This window comes from Capra hircus, chromosome 27 (genome assembly GCF_001704415.2).
Source record: "Capra hircus breed San Clemente chromosome 27, ASM170441v1, whole genome shotgun sequence".
Classification (NCBI taxonomy): Eukaryota; Metazoa; Chordata; class Mammalia; order Artiodactyla; family Bovidae; genus Capra; species Capra hircus.
The window spans coordinates 41,935,059-41,949,162 of record NC_030834.1 but is presented as its reverse complement, the minus strand read 5'-3'; the positions used below and the strand labels follow the sequence as shown (position 1 = coordinate 41,949,162).

The 14,104-nt window shown below is 40.4% G+C and overlaps 1 protein-coding gene across 1 annotated transcript in view; it reads right to left on the bottom strand.

Moving 5' to 3' along the window:
- The window catches only part of CSMD1 (CUB and Sushi multiple domains 1), a 2,085,346-nt gene that overhangs the window by 485,798 nt on the left and 1,585,444 nt on the right, over window positions 1–14,104 (bottom strand). The window contains 1 exon segment of the mRNA XM_018042044.1: window positions 4,141–4,253. Within this exon segment, the coding sequence (XP_017897533.1) occupies window positions 4,141–4,253 (113 nt within the window).

The window sequence follows — 14,104 nt, the reverse complement described above, 5'->3', positions numbered from 1 at the left end:
TTTTTTTGTAAATAAGTTCATTTGTATCTTCTTTATTTAGATTCCATGTATAGGTGATATCATATGATATTTGTCTTTCTCTATCTGGCTTACTTCACTTGGTATAATCTTCTCTAAGTCTGTATGATGTTTTTCTTTTGATATATGATATTCTCTCAACTTTTAAAATCCCCAAATCTTACCTTATCTCTCTGTTTGAATTATCTTATAAACTATGGAATATTGCTCTGTCAAAAAACAATAAGTGGCCTTGGACTGGCTCTCTCACGGGGACTGACTGCCATCTACTTTTTCACCACAACTGAGGCTGTAGCTATTCACCGGCTATCAGGGCTGCTAGCAGAGTACTAATTAGGACTGAATGTGATTCTAACTTATGCTGTGTGGTCATCAAACTGAATCATGATGCCTGGAGGAATATTCAGTTATAACTGAGAACACTTATATTCGTTAATGTTCAAGGATCCTCAATTTGGGACTGACACTCCTCTCTCAAGTCTTTATCCTAGTCTTTATGGCACATGTCTTACAACTGTTGGGAGTAATTCACAGCCACTTGCTGTTGGGGAGCGTCTGGTATTTGACAGTTGTGTTTAGATTCTACCAGAGGCAGGAGCAAGCACAGGTCAGTGGAAAGGATTCCACCTCTGCACACTTTCTTAAATAACGCAGTCACATAGAAGTTCAATTAAAGGTCAGCTCTAAAACCCCAAATGTCAGGAAGTCTTCAGCAATCATCTGTTCATTCTAGCCCTCACCTTCGCACAGGCTGCAAATACCTTTTGGGAGCATTTCTCATTAAAAAGAGTCAGGACGTCTCCCTCACAGCCATGCTTCCAGCAAGGCGGAATCTTTACTGTGTGCGGATAAGGACACTCCTGTAGGGGCTTCCAGTCACCACAGGACTTTTCAGTGTGGTCACTCTCCTTCATCTCATATGGCAAGGGTATAGCCCTGCTATGCTGCCTTCACTGATGGGCTCAAGACACCCTCACCGGCCGGCTTTATGGTTTTGACTTTGGGAAATGCTTTGAATTACTTGCCCTACTGGCTTGGTGAGCAGTAACTACTAGGTGCTTTTTTTCAGCTGCTGAATACCCAACAGTCAGCATTCGGAAGACAAGAGCACACTGTTTCTTTGCTCAAATTCACAAAATAAAAAGCAATAAAACAAACTCCCAGCTCTCCAGATTGGCATTTCTCATTTTTACATATGTACGCACACATTTGTCATATCAAAGATTTCAATGAACTCTGTAATCAGTGGAGCCAGTAAGATGTTTAAAAAACTGTATCAAAGAAAATGTACATGCAGATAATTAGCAATATGGAAACAAAACTGCTAATAGATGCAAAAGTCTTCAATATCCACAACTGAATCTCCCCCATGCCAATTTTCTAGCTTTTTCTCAAAATAACTTACAAATTCTTTCTTTATATGGGTCCCCTAACAGTAAAATGATCCATATAAAATAACCACTATTTCTACTTTATTACAGTTCTTTAAAATTTGTTACTTCCTTAGAATTTTGAAACTTATGGAAAATATCTAAAATTTTGAAAATTTAAATAGTTATGTGGGACAATGTTTTATTCTGAATACTTACATTGTCTTAGATTATGGTTTATAATGAGCAGTTTCCTTCAAATTGTAGATCTTTTCTGTGTCAGTAAAAATTGTTAAGTTTAAGATGCAATTTCCTGGTAATTTTGATCAACTATCAGTGCCAAGGTATTTTCAAGAGAGTGTAAAACGATCCTGAAAAGGCTTCTCATGACCATAACTTGAATTCAAGATGAGAACAGGCTCTTTTCAAACTTAGTGAAAAACGACTTCAAATCAGTCATGGTTTGTGAAAGCATGTCAGCATGTGCAAGGGCTTCCCTGCTGGTTACACAGCAAAGAATCTGCGTGCAATGCAGGAGATCCAGGTTTGATCTCTGGGTCTTAATAATCCCCTGGAGAAGGGAATGGAACCCACTCCAGTATTCTTGCCTGGAAAATCCCATTGACAGAGAAACTTGGTAGGCTACAGTCCCATGGGGTTGCGTAGAGTTGGACACGACTGAGTGACTTTCACTCACTCACTCACAGTGTATGTAAATAGCAGCTTATATATATATACATATATATATACACACACACATATAAAGTTTTATAAATGAGTTCTTTTATATAATAATTTATAACACATTATTAATATTAGTAAGGTCACCGTATCATTTCTGGGGACACATTTCATTATTTCTTTTAGTTAAATACACGAAGGATCTAAGCTGAAGATGCAAGCAGTACCTCCATCACTGCTTTGATTTTGCATAAACGCAAAGGAAGAATTTAATATGTCCATGAGCCTTCTTACATGCTTATTTCTTGAGTTAAAGCGATGTAATTTCTGACACAGAGAACATGAAAGGCAGGCTCTGTGGTAGAATGGCCTGTCTTCCTGTGCGTATCTTTTTGCCAGTCCAAACAGATGTGCTTCCTGACAGCTATGCCTTGAGGTTGGAATATCATGAGGATCATTTCCGCTCTTCCTCTTCTGGTCTCGGATCCCCTTCTAACTTGTCTCTCTCTCAGTTCTTTACCATTTCTAGCAATCAAGAGACGACCCATGGGTCCCGGGATGCCCCGAGACACATGCTGAGGGCTGGCTGGCTGCCGCGTCGTCACCTTTAGAACCAAAGTGCATGAGAAGGGAGTTACATGGACTAAACCTCTGAGAACCTGAAATCGGAAGGCAGCTTGCTGATTTTGTTTTTTGAAGGGTGGTAGTGAGAAAGGATTTTCGTTTTCTTTCTTCTGTTTTCAGTGGGAATAAGGAAGAGATAATTTAGTTTTTAAAGATATTGTCATTGGATAACGATATTCCTGTGAATCTTGAACTGTTTGTGAATGTCTAACAGAAGGAAATATCACTGATTTCCCAGAAGATGTTGTAGGACACTTGAGAAAAAGCAGGGCTGAGGTGAGGCTGACAATATAGATGGGTACTTGAGTTTGGTAGCTGTGTCCTCACCTCCAGCCAATACTTGAATCAATAGGTGAATATCTGAGGGTCTTGCAAAAGCATGAAAACGCAGGTTACCTCAGGTGCATTACATTATTCTTTCTACTTCTGTTTACATCTTGAAATTTTTCAAAATTCAAAAAACAGTTTTGAAAGACAGCTATCAATATGCACCGGACAAAATTTATGTTTCTGGGACTTCCCTGGTGGCCCAGGGGTTAAGAATCCAGTTTGCAACGCAGGGGCCTGCTCAGAAAACGAAGATCCCACATGGTGCGGAGTACCTAAGCCTCGAGCCGCAAACTACTGAAGCCCACATGCTCTAGAACCTGCATGACATCACTACTGCAGCTGGCGCACCGCAGATGGAGAGTCAGTCCACGCTCCGTAAAACAGGTCCCATGTGCCCCAACTAGGATCTGACGCAGGCACAGAAATACAGACGTGTTCCCTAGGACATCCAAATGAGAGACTGTAGGTGGAACAGAGAGTTTACACAGGTAGCACCCAGAGCTCAGGGCCCTGGGTCACCTGCACAGTAGCCGCTTCACTACAGCAACTCTCAGCATCCCCCAACTCAGGGATGAAGCCAACTTCCTCAGGGATGAAGCCGACTTCCAAAGGAACCTTCTCTTCTTCAGAGAAAGCACACACATAACTCTCAAAGCAAGGTTGTTAGTAGATTCTCCCCAACTCTGTAAAGATTTCCCTGTGTTCTATTAAAAAACCCACACATTTGTGCATGAGGACGCATATAATAAGCTTCATCGAACCGATGCCGTTGAAATCCATACTGTATTCTAAATGTTCCCCTTAGTTCTAATCATGGCAGCTTCCTCCCAAGAGGAGAGAAAACGCCAAGATCTACAAGTACGGACAATTCCATCGCTTGCACATGATTCTTAATGTCACTCTCCATTTGCCACCATAATGGCCAGCCAAGCTCTCAAGAAGTCAACATTTCCTGCTTGCAAAAAAGAGCTCTAAATACAAGTATAACTAAGGAAGTTGCAAATAAGTACCTGTTTTTAAACATTGTTCTCACTTATCAGTCTCATTTATATCTGAAACGTAGAGAATGACCCTGGCCCTCTGTGAGAAAGGGGGTTTTAGTGTGTTCGGATCTTACCTTGGTAAACAGCTTTAAATCCAGGCGAGGCTATGCTGTCATCAGACTGTAGGTGCAGCCACATCTGGTTGCTCATACTCACGATGAGGTCAGGAACACTGGATCCAGTGAGTCTGCAGAGACAAGAAATGCCAAAATCATGGTTTAATGTACCAAATAGCTCCACTTTTACCTTGATGGGGCTGGGTGGGATGTCCTGCTTAAACAGGCAAGCCATATACATACAAGACCCTCCTTCAAAGAATCTATCGCCATTTGTAATTTATATTCATAATCACAATATCACTGACCTTTTACAGTAATGATTCTATTTTATAACTGCGAACTTGTATCTTTGACTTTAAAAGTCCACATATGGTGAATGACACTTCTGTGTGTCTGGCACTGAAAGTTTCATTTATTGTTGTTTAGTTGCTCAGTTGTGTCCGACTCTTTGTGACCCCATGGACTGCAGCACGCCAGGCCTCCCTGTCTAACATCTCCCAGAAGGTGAAGTCACTCAGTCATGTCCGACTCTTTGCGACCCCATGAACTGTAGCCCACCAGGCTCCTCCATCCTTGGGATTCTCCAGGCAAGAGTACTGGAGTGGGTTGCCATTTCCTTCTCCAGGGGAACTTCCCAACCCAGGGATCGAACCCAGGTGTCCCGCACTGCAGGCAGACGCTTTAACCTCTGCACCACCAGGGAAGCCTAACATCTCCCAGAGTTGACTCTAACTCATGTCCATTGAGTCAGTGATGCTATCTAACCATCTTATCCTCTGTCATCCCCTTCTCCTCCTGACTTCAGTCTGTCCCAGCGTCAGGGTCTTTTCCAATGAGTCAGCTCTTCACATCAAGTGGTCAAGGTATTGGAGTTTCAGCTCCAGCATCAGTCCTTCCAATGAATACTCAAGATTGATTTTCTTTAAGACTGGTCTGATCTCCTTGCAGTCCAAGGGACTCTTAAGAGTCTTCTACAAAACCGCAGTTTGAAAGCATCAGTTCTTCAATGCTCAGCCTTCTTTATGACCCAACTCTCACATCCGTACATGACTACTGAAAAAACCATAACTTTGACTATATGGACCTTTGATGGCAAAGTAATGTCTGATTTTTAACACACTGTCTAGGTTAGTCATAGCTTTTCTTCCAAGAAACAACTGTCTTTTAATTTCATGGCTGCAGTCACCATCTGCAGTGATTTCGGAGCCTAAGAAAATAAAGTCTGTTACTGTTTCCATTGTTTCTCCATCTATTTGCCTTGAAGTGATGGGCCCAGATGACATGATCTTAATTCACTAAATGGTGAGTTTTAAGCCAGTTTTTCCACTATCCTCTTTCACTTTTATTAAGAGGTTCTTTAGCTCCTCTTCACTTTCTGCCACATGGGGGGTGTCATTTTCCATATGTGAGGTTATTGTTATTTCTCCTGGCAATCTTGATTCCAGCTTGTGCTTCATCCAGCCTGGTATTTTGCGTGATATACTCTACAAAGAGTCGGACGTGACTGAGTGACAAAGCACACACCTACATACATAATCTGCATATAAGTTAAATGAGCAGGGTGACAATATACAGCCTTGATGTACTCCTTTCCCAACTTAGACCCAGTCTGTTGCCACATGTCCAGTCTAACTGTTGCTTCTTGACCTGCACACAGGTTTCTCAGGAAGCAGGTCAGGTGGTCTGGTATTCCCATCTCTTGAAGAATTTTCCACAGTTTGTTGTGATCCACACAGTCAAAGGCTTTAGCATAGTCAAGGAATCAGATGTTTTCCTGAAATTCTTTTGCTTTTTCTATGATCCAGGGAATGTTGGCAATTTGATTGCTGGTTCCTCTGCCCTTTCTTTTTCTTTTTTTTTTTCTTTCTGTTTTGCTTTATTCTTTAATTTTATTTTTTAAATATAAATTTATTTATTTTAATTGGAGGTTAATTATTTTACAATATTGTATTGGTTTTGCCATACATCAACATGAATCCGCCATAGGTATACACGTGTTCTGCATCCTGAACCCGCCTCCCTCCTCCCTTGCTGTACCATCCCTCTGGGTCGTCTCAGTGCACCAGCCCCAAGCATCCAGTATCATGCATCGAACCTGGACTGGCTATTCACTTCATATATGATATCATACATGTTTCAATGCCATTCTCCCAAATCATCCCACCCTCGCCCTCTCCCATAGAGTCCAAAAGACTGTTCTATACATCTGTGTCTCTTTTGCTGTCTCGCATACAGGGTTATCATTACCCTCTTTCTAAATTCCATATATATGTGTTAGTATACTGTATTGGGTGTTTTTCTTTCTGGCTTGCTTCATTCTGTAAAATAGGCTCCAGTTTCATCCACCTCATTAGAACTGATTCAAATGTATTCTTTTTAATGTCTGAGTAATACTCCATTGTGTATATGTACCACAGCTTTCTTATCCATTCATCTGCTGATGGACATCTAAGTTGCTCCCATGTCCTGGCTATTACAAACAGTGCTGTGATGAACACTGGGGTACATGTGTCTCTTTCAATTCTGGTTTCCTCAGTGTGTATGCCCAGCAGTGGGATTGCTGGGTCATAAGGCAGTTCTATTTCCAGTTTTTTAATGAATCTCTGCACTGTTCTCCATAGTGGCTGTACTAGTTTGCATTCCCACCAACAGTGTAAGAGGGTTCCCTTTTCTCCACACCCTCTCCAGCATTTATTGCTTGTAGACTTTTGGATCGCAGCCTCTGCCTTTTCTAAATCTAGCTTGCACATCTAGAAGTTCTCAGTTCACATACAGTTGAAGCCTGACTTGGAAAAATTTGAGCATTACTTTGCTAGTGTGTGAGATAAGTGCAATTGTGCAGTAGTTTGAACATTCTTTTTCATTGGCTTTCTTTGGGATTACAATGAAAACTGACCTTTTCTAGTCTTGTGGCCACTGTTGAGTTTTTCAAATTTGCTGGCATATTGAGTGCAGCACTTTCACAGCATCACCTTTCAGGATTTGAAATAGCTCAGCTGGAATTCCTTACCTCCACTAGCTTTGTTCATAGTAATACTTTCTAAGGCCCACTTGACTTCACATCCCAGGATGTCTGGCTCTAGGTGAGTGATCGCACCATTGTGGTTCTGTGGGTCATTAAGATCTTTTTTGTATAGCCCTTCTGTGTATTCTTGCCACCTCTTCTTAATATTGTCTGCTTCTGTTAGCTCCATACCATTTCTGTCCTTTATCGAGCCCATCTTTGCATGAAATGTTCCCTTGGTATCTCTAATTTTTTTGAAGACATCTCTAATCTTTCCCGTTTTATTGTTTTCCTCTATTTCTGTGCATTGTTCACTTAAAGGCTTTCTTATCTCTCCTTGCTATTCTTTGGAACTCTGCATTCAAATGGGTATATCTTTCCTTTTCTTCTTTGCCGTTCACTTCTCTTCTTTTCTCAGCTATTATTAAGTCCTCCTCAGACAACCACTTTGCCTTTTGCATGGCTCAGAGGTTAAAGTATATGCCTGCAATGCGGGAGACCTGGGTTTGACTCCTGGGTTAGGAAGATCCCCTGGAGAAGGAAATGGCAACCCACTCCAGTATTCTTGCCTGGAAAATCCCATGGACAGAGGAGCCTGGTGGGCTATACTCCGCAGGGTAGCAAAGAGTCGGACATGACTGAGCGACTTCACAAGGTGATGGTTTTGATCACTGCTGCCTGTACAAGGTGTGCAGAATTTTCCATGCTCAAATGTGGGCAGCATTGGACAAACTGGGAGGTTTGGTAACCCTCTGTGGTGGACAGATATCCCTTCCTGCTGGATGAGGGACAACATCACACCATGAACATGGAAGCTTGTCTAAGCCAAGAAAATTCTGGTTCATTCACATAATGCGTGGCTTGCACAGTCTGGAATTTTTATGTACCTTTACCACAAAATGCCTTTAAAAATTATACCTTAGGATGGACTCTTCTTGAGCACTGAAGATAAATACCAAGCCATGGAATGACAGGGAGGAAACATGAACACATTGACTAAGTGACAGAAAGCAACCTGAAAAGGCTGCATACAGTATGAGTCCAACTCTAGGACTTTCTGGAAAAGGCCAAACTATGGAGACAGTTAAAAAAAAATTCAGTCGTTGACAGGGTCTGGGAAGTGGGAGGGATGAACAGGTGCAGCATGGGGAATTTTTAAGGTAGTAAAGCTACTCTTCATGATACTGTAATAATGGATATATTACAGATACATGATGGATACTGTAATGATGGCTACATGTCACTGTACATTTGTCCAAACCCACAGACTTCAGCATTGAGAGTGAATTCTAATGTAAACCATGAAGTTGGGTAATGATGTGTCCACAAAGATGTGTTCATCTTCGGTTAAAAAAAAAAAATGGAGCACTTCGTGTGGGATCTTAAAAATGGTGGGGGCAGGGGGCTGTGCATGTCCACATGGTGGTGTGGAAAGCTCTGTACCTCCCTCTTAGTTTTGCTCTGAAAATAAACCTGCTCTAAACAAAGCTAGGGGACACACACACACACACACAGAGGAACTCAAAGGTGGCGGGACGTTAGAATACTGAGCAGAAGAGCGCACACAGTTGACGGATTTGGCAGATGCACTGAAGGTCCCTTCTGCATATTAACGCCCAGGTCACAGCGAACAGAAGTTTCCGTGAAGCATTCATCGCGTGTTAACAGAACAGTCACACAGCGGCTGCCATCAGCCTGCGAGAGGAAACACTAAATTCATTGACTGAAGTCAACGTGCGGACGGAAAAGCATGCGGAAAGGGAAAAGGTGTAAGGAAAAAAAAGTCAATTCAGCCAAAACCAACGTCTGCAATCAGAGAGGAAGCCCCACTGTCAGCAAAGTTGTTTTGGGGGTAGGAGCACATGGCCCGCCCCGTGGATCACACCACGGGGGTCAACACTGCCCTCTCAAGAGCTCGGCTCCTCGGAGGAAGATGAGCAATGGTTATTACACGTGCAGGTCCTCAGTGTCACTCGGATGAGAGAAGGGTTTCAGCGAGAGACGCGCAGGCGTGGAACACATGCTTCTTTCTGAAGATTCAACCCATACATGCTGCTCTATGTGCTTGTTTGAAGACAGACTGCTTTCCCTTCCCTGTGCCTAGATTTTATTCACATGAAACATACCAAAAATGGCAGTGAGCATGGGTGTCTGCTCTGACTTAGAAAGCTGTACTATTCTTTCTTCTGTTGCTCAGCCCTTCCAGGAAGTATCTCTGTCCAGCCTTTTGCTTTCAACTATTCTATGTACATAAACATTTCACATTTGTCTCTTATAAGCGTCAAATATTTGTTTCATATTTTCTCAATTTTTATTTCATTTGCATTATTCTTATCCAGAGATTTTAGACTTTTATTTAGAATATAATTACTAGTAAATGAAAGCTCATATTTCTGGGTGTTCTTGCTTTTTTGATTAGCCAATGTTTTTACTGTCTCTTTAACAGCTTGTTTCTTTTCCCCAAAACTACAAAGATACCATTCTTTTGTCTTTTTACTTCTTTTATTTATATTGAGAATACATCTATCAATCTTATATTTGCCCCGTTGAAAATAAAACTTAATTGCATATGCTACCTGTAAGATTTTTTCCTGTTTTTCAGCAAATTTATTATAATGTGCCAGGCTGAGGTTTCCCTTGTATTATGCCAAACGTCTTGTAGAACTTCTTGAGGCTTTATCCTGATGTCTGTTGTTAACATTGGAAAATCCTTCATGACAATGTCTTCAAATATTAGTTACGTCCCATTTTCTCTTCTTTCTCTGCTTCAGTTCCAATTACACATGTATCTTCTGTACATCTTCTTCTGCTTCAGGTTGAATATTTTCTACTATTCACCCGTCCAGCTCAGGCCGTATCTATTGAGTTCTTTATTTCAGATGTATTTAAAAATTCTTAAAACTTCCATTTGATCTGTTGTTATGAATTCCAGATTTCTGGAAAAATTCTTGATCATTTATATTCTGAAATACATAAAACATAATTATCAAAGTCCCTGAGTGACAAGTATACTATTTAGATGTCCTTTTCTTTTTCTATTTTCTGTCTCTTGATTTCGGGTCACTGTGGGGTTAGTTCCAGACCCTTTGGTTGAATGCTAGACTTGGTAATAAGCCATGGTAGAAGCTGTGCTTTTATCTTCTTGGAAAATTTAATTTTCTCCTGGCAGTGAGAGTAACCACCTTGATTTAGTCAGTCTTTGGAAGGACTTCAGGCTTCTTTTCAAGGTTGTTGGTTTCTCACTGCTTATGCCCTCTTCTGCCACAATTCAGAGACAACAAGTGTCTGTATCTACACACGCCATCAACGAGTCACACTAATTTCACCTCTTCCACATTCCTTTCACCGTTTCCTGCTTTCTGTCTCCACCTTCTCAGTCTGAGTATCTCCTGTCAACATCAATGAAGTAGCCTCCTGACTTATCCTCCTGGTTCTGGTACCACTTCCACCCCTCGGCCCTGACACTTGACTTAATGTTAAGTTTCTTAAAATGCAATTATCTTGTAGAAAATGTTCACACACTGAAAAGATGTATAATGCCAAATTAATCACTTTAGGAATATCTGAGTGCAAATACTTTGAATTTATTTTATTTCTATACTGGACTTCATTTTAATGGAGTTTTATGTTGGTCTGCATATAAAACTAAGCATGTATACTGCTATACTACAAAGTTCCTTCAATCAAAATTAAATTAAGATGCTGTGAATTACTTTAGTTTTCAAATTTAATCCTGATACTTAAGTGATTTCTGTGTTTATGAAAATTATTGAAAATGGCTTGATACAATCATTTATTATTATTTTTTAATCATTGATTTTTAAATTAATTATTTAGCAAAGTTACCAATTACTTAACCATTCAGAAAGTATTTTATGTTTTTTTAAATTTTACAAAATTATTTTCTAATTATTTAAAACAAAATACTTCCCTTTTTGTTCCTCTTTTTCTCCCCCAGAAGTATTTTAGTTTGCTAGTACTGACAGAAATGTATGTTTAGAATAAAGAAGCAAATATTATTACCCTCTGCAACTGTTTGTTGAAAACAGGATTTTTTTTCTTTCAACAATTTATAATTGAAAAGTAAAATAAATGCTATTTTGGTAAAATATTTTAACAGCCATCACAACACATAAGCCAGAACTTTTCTTTAAAACAGCTTTATTTTATCCAAAATTTACCTTCTAGTATATAGATTGTTTTAAATTAAACTTAAAAATAAGATTATTCTAACTAACCACTAAGATATTCAACTTCTTTCTTAGGAAACTATATTAAAATTGTCTTTTGACAAGACAGTTTTAATATAGTTTCCTAATAAAGAAATATGCGAGAGATCAAAAGAGACACAGATGTACAGAACAGTCTTTTGGACTCTGTGGGAGAGGGAGAGGGTGAGATGATTTGGGAGAATGGCACTGAAACATGTATAATATCATATAAGAAACGAATTGCCAGTCCAGGTTCCACGCAGGGCATGATGCTTGGGGCTGGTGCACTGGGATGCCCTGGAGGGATGGTACCGGGAGGGAGGAGGGAGGGGGCTTCAGGATGGGGAACACATGTACACCCGTGGCGGATTCATGTTGATGTATGGCAAAACCAACACAATATTGTAATCAGCCTCCAATTAAAATAAATAAATTTAACTTTTAAAAAATTGTCTTTTGGGAAAAAAGCCATCATATTGGAGCTGTCTGGCTGCCGACCGCCCTCTCCTTCCATCTCAGAATTCTTAACCTGTTGCTCCAGTCATATTGGCATTTTTAACAATTCTCTAAAAATATCAGCACTTCTAGGCCTCCAGGATTTTGGTAAATACTGAAATCACTGCCCAGAGTGCCTATGCTCCCTGGATAGGAAGCAGGAGTTCTTATAGACTTTGGAAATTCTCACTTCACATTTCTTAACTCCCTTAGGTGAAGCAGGTTTTTTTTTTTTTTATTCTTCTCCAGGTCATTGTAGAATAGTACACTGCAGACACTTCACAAAGGTATCACAGGCATCTATTAATACTTCCTCCTCCTCCTTCCAAATTCTAAACTTTGAGTGCAAGTTTATGTCACCTGACCTTTTCAGCCCCCAGACTCTTGCATATAAAATGCACCATTGCTTTAAATAACTGCATACATGAAAAAAATATAAATGAATCCCTATTAAAATTTATTAAATTTCTTCATATTTAAATTTCATAGAAATATCTCCCACTAAAGATTTAAATCTTCATTCGATCTTAGCATACCAAAGACTTGGCATCTGAGGTTCTGCTGAAGCTATGCCTTTAATTTACCCTGTGATTTTAGCTACATTATCTTACATCTATGTCAGTTTCTTCTTCCGGGAAATGATGATATGAAACTACCTTAGAGGGATCTTTTAGACCTAAACATTTCTTGTCTTCTTGATAGAGTTCAGCCCTGGTGGAGCCATGGTAACCTCAGTAGTCTGACATGCCTCTGTGCAATAGGATCAGTGCTGACCTGAAAGACTTATAGTCAGAGAAATCAGCAGTTTCTTTGAATATAAGTCCCAGCACATTGAATCATTAACCCAAAAGGAAGAAAATGACTTTTGATTGTGTGTTTGTTCCTTTCCTACAACCAGAGTGCACTGCTATCAAGAGAACAGCTAAATTCTTTCACATGAAAAGGAGTCATTGTTCTCTAAATTTCACTGATGGCTCAGATGGTAAACAATATGTCTGTAACGTGGGAGACCTGGGTTCTATCTCTGAGTCGGGAAGATCCCCTGGAAAAGGGAATGACAACCCACTGCAGTATTCTTGCCTGGAGAATTCCATGGACAGAGAAACCTGGGTCCTGGAGGGCTACCGTCCACAAGTTGCAAAGAACTGGACACAGCTGAGTGAGTAACATTCTCATGAGACAATAAAGGACTTCTCTGGTGGCTCAGATCAAAAAGAACCTGCCTGCAAGGCAGGAGACCCAGGTTCAATCCCTGGGTTGGAAAGATCCCTTGGAGAAGGGAATAGCTACCCATTCCAGTATTCTTGCCTGGATAATTCCACAGACAAAGGAGGCTGATAGCCTACAGTCCATGGAGCCACAAAGAGTCAACTAACACATGTGGCAATAATTTCACGATGCTTTCTTTGCTGCTAATATTACACTGTATATGAAAGCCGTCTCATTTCTGAACAGGTCTTTTCGGTCCAAGTTGAAGGAGTCAACATTTCTACCTTCATATTTTAATACATGAAATATGTTTTCTGGAAAGGAAGTATAAACTCAAACTGACAATTTTCACTCAGCACTGCTGCTGCTGCTGCTAAGTCGCTTTAGTCGTGTCTGACTCTGTACAACCCCATAGATGGCAGCCCACCAGGCTCCCCTGTCCCTGGGACTCTCCAGGCAAGAACACTGGCGTGGGTTGCCATTTCCTTCTCCAATGCATGAAAGTGAAAACTGAAAGTAAATTCACTCAGTGGTGTCCAACTCTTAGCGACCCCATGGACTACAGCCCACCAGGCTCCTCTGTCCGTGGGATTTTCCAAGCAAGAGTACTGGAGTGGGGTGCCATTGCCTTCTCCATTCACTCAGCACAGCACCATAGAATTCCCATGTCATGTGGAATTTGTAGTTTGTTTGATACTGATGAATAGAACTTCCTTGTAAGACCAAGGTATGTTTATTTACTTACCTATCCAAGGACATTTATGTTGTTCACAGTTTCACAATTAGGAATAGAGTTAACTCTATTCATGCATGGCAGATTTTATTTCTTTATGATAAATCCCACCTAGGAGTGGGATTGCAGGATTATATGATAAATAAATATTTGACTATATGAAACTGCCAACCTGTTTTCCAGAATGGCTGTACCATGTCATATCCCCACTTGCAGTCTCAAAGAACACATAGCGTACAATTCTATTTATGCGATATTCTCAAGAAGACAAAGTTTAATGAGGGAGAACAAATCAGGGGGTCAAGATGCAAGGTGGGAGAAGGTGTG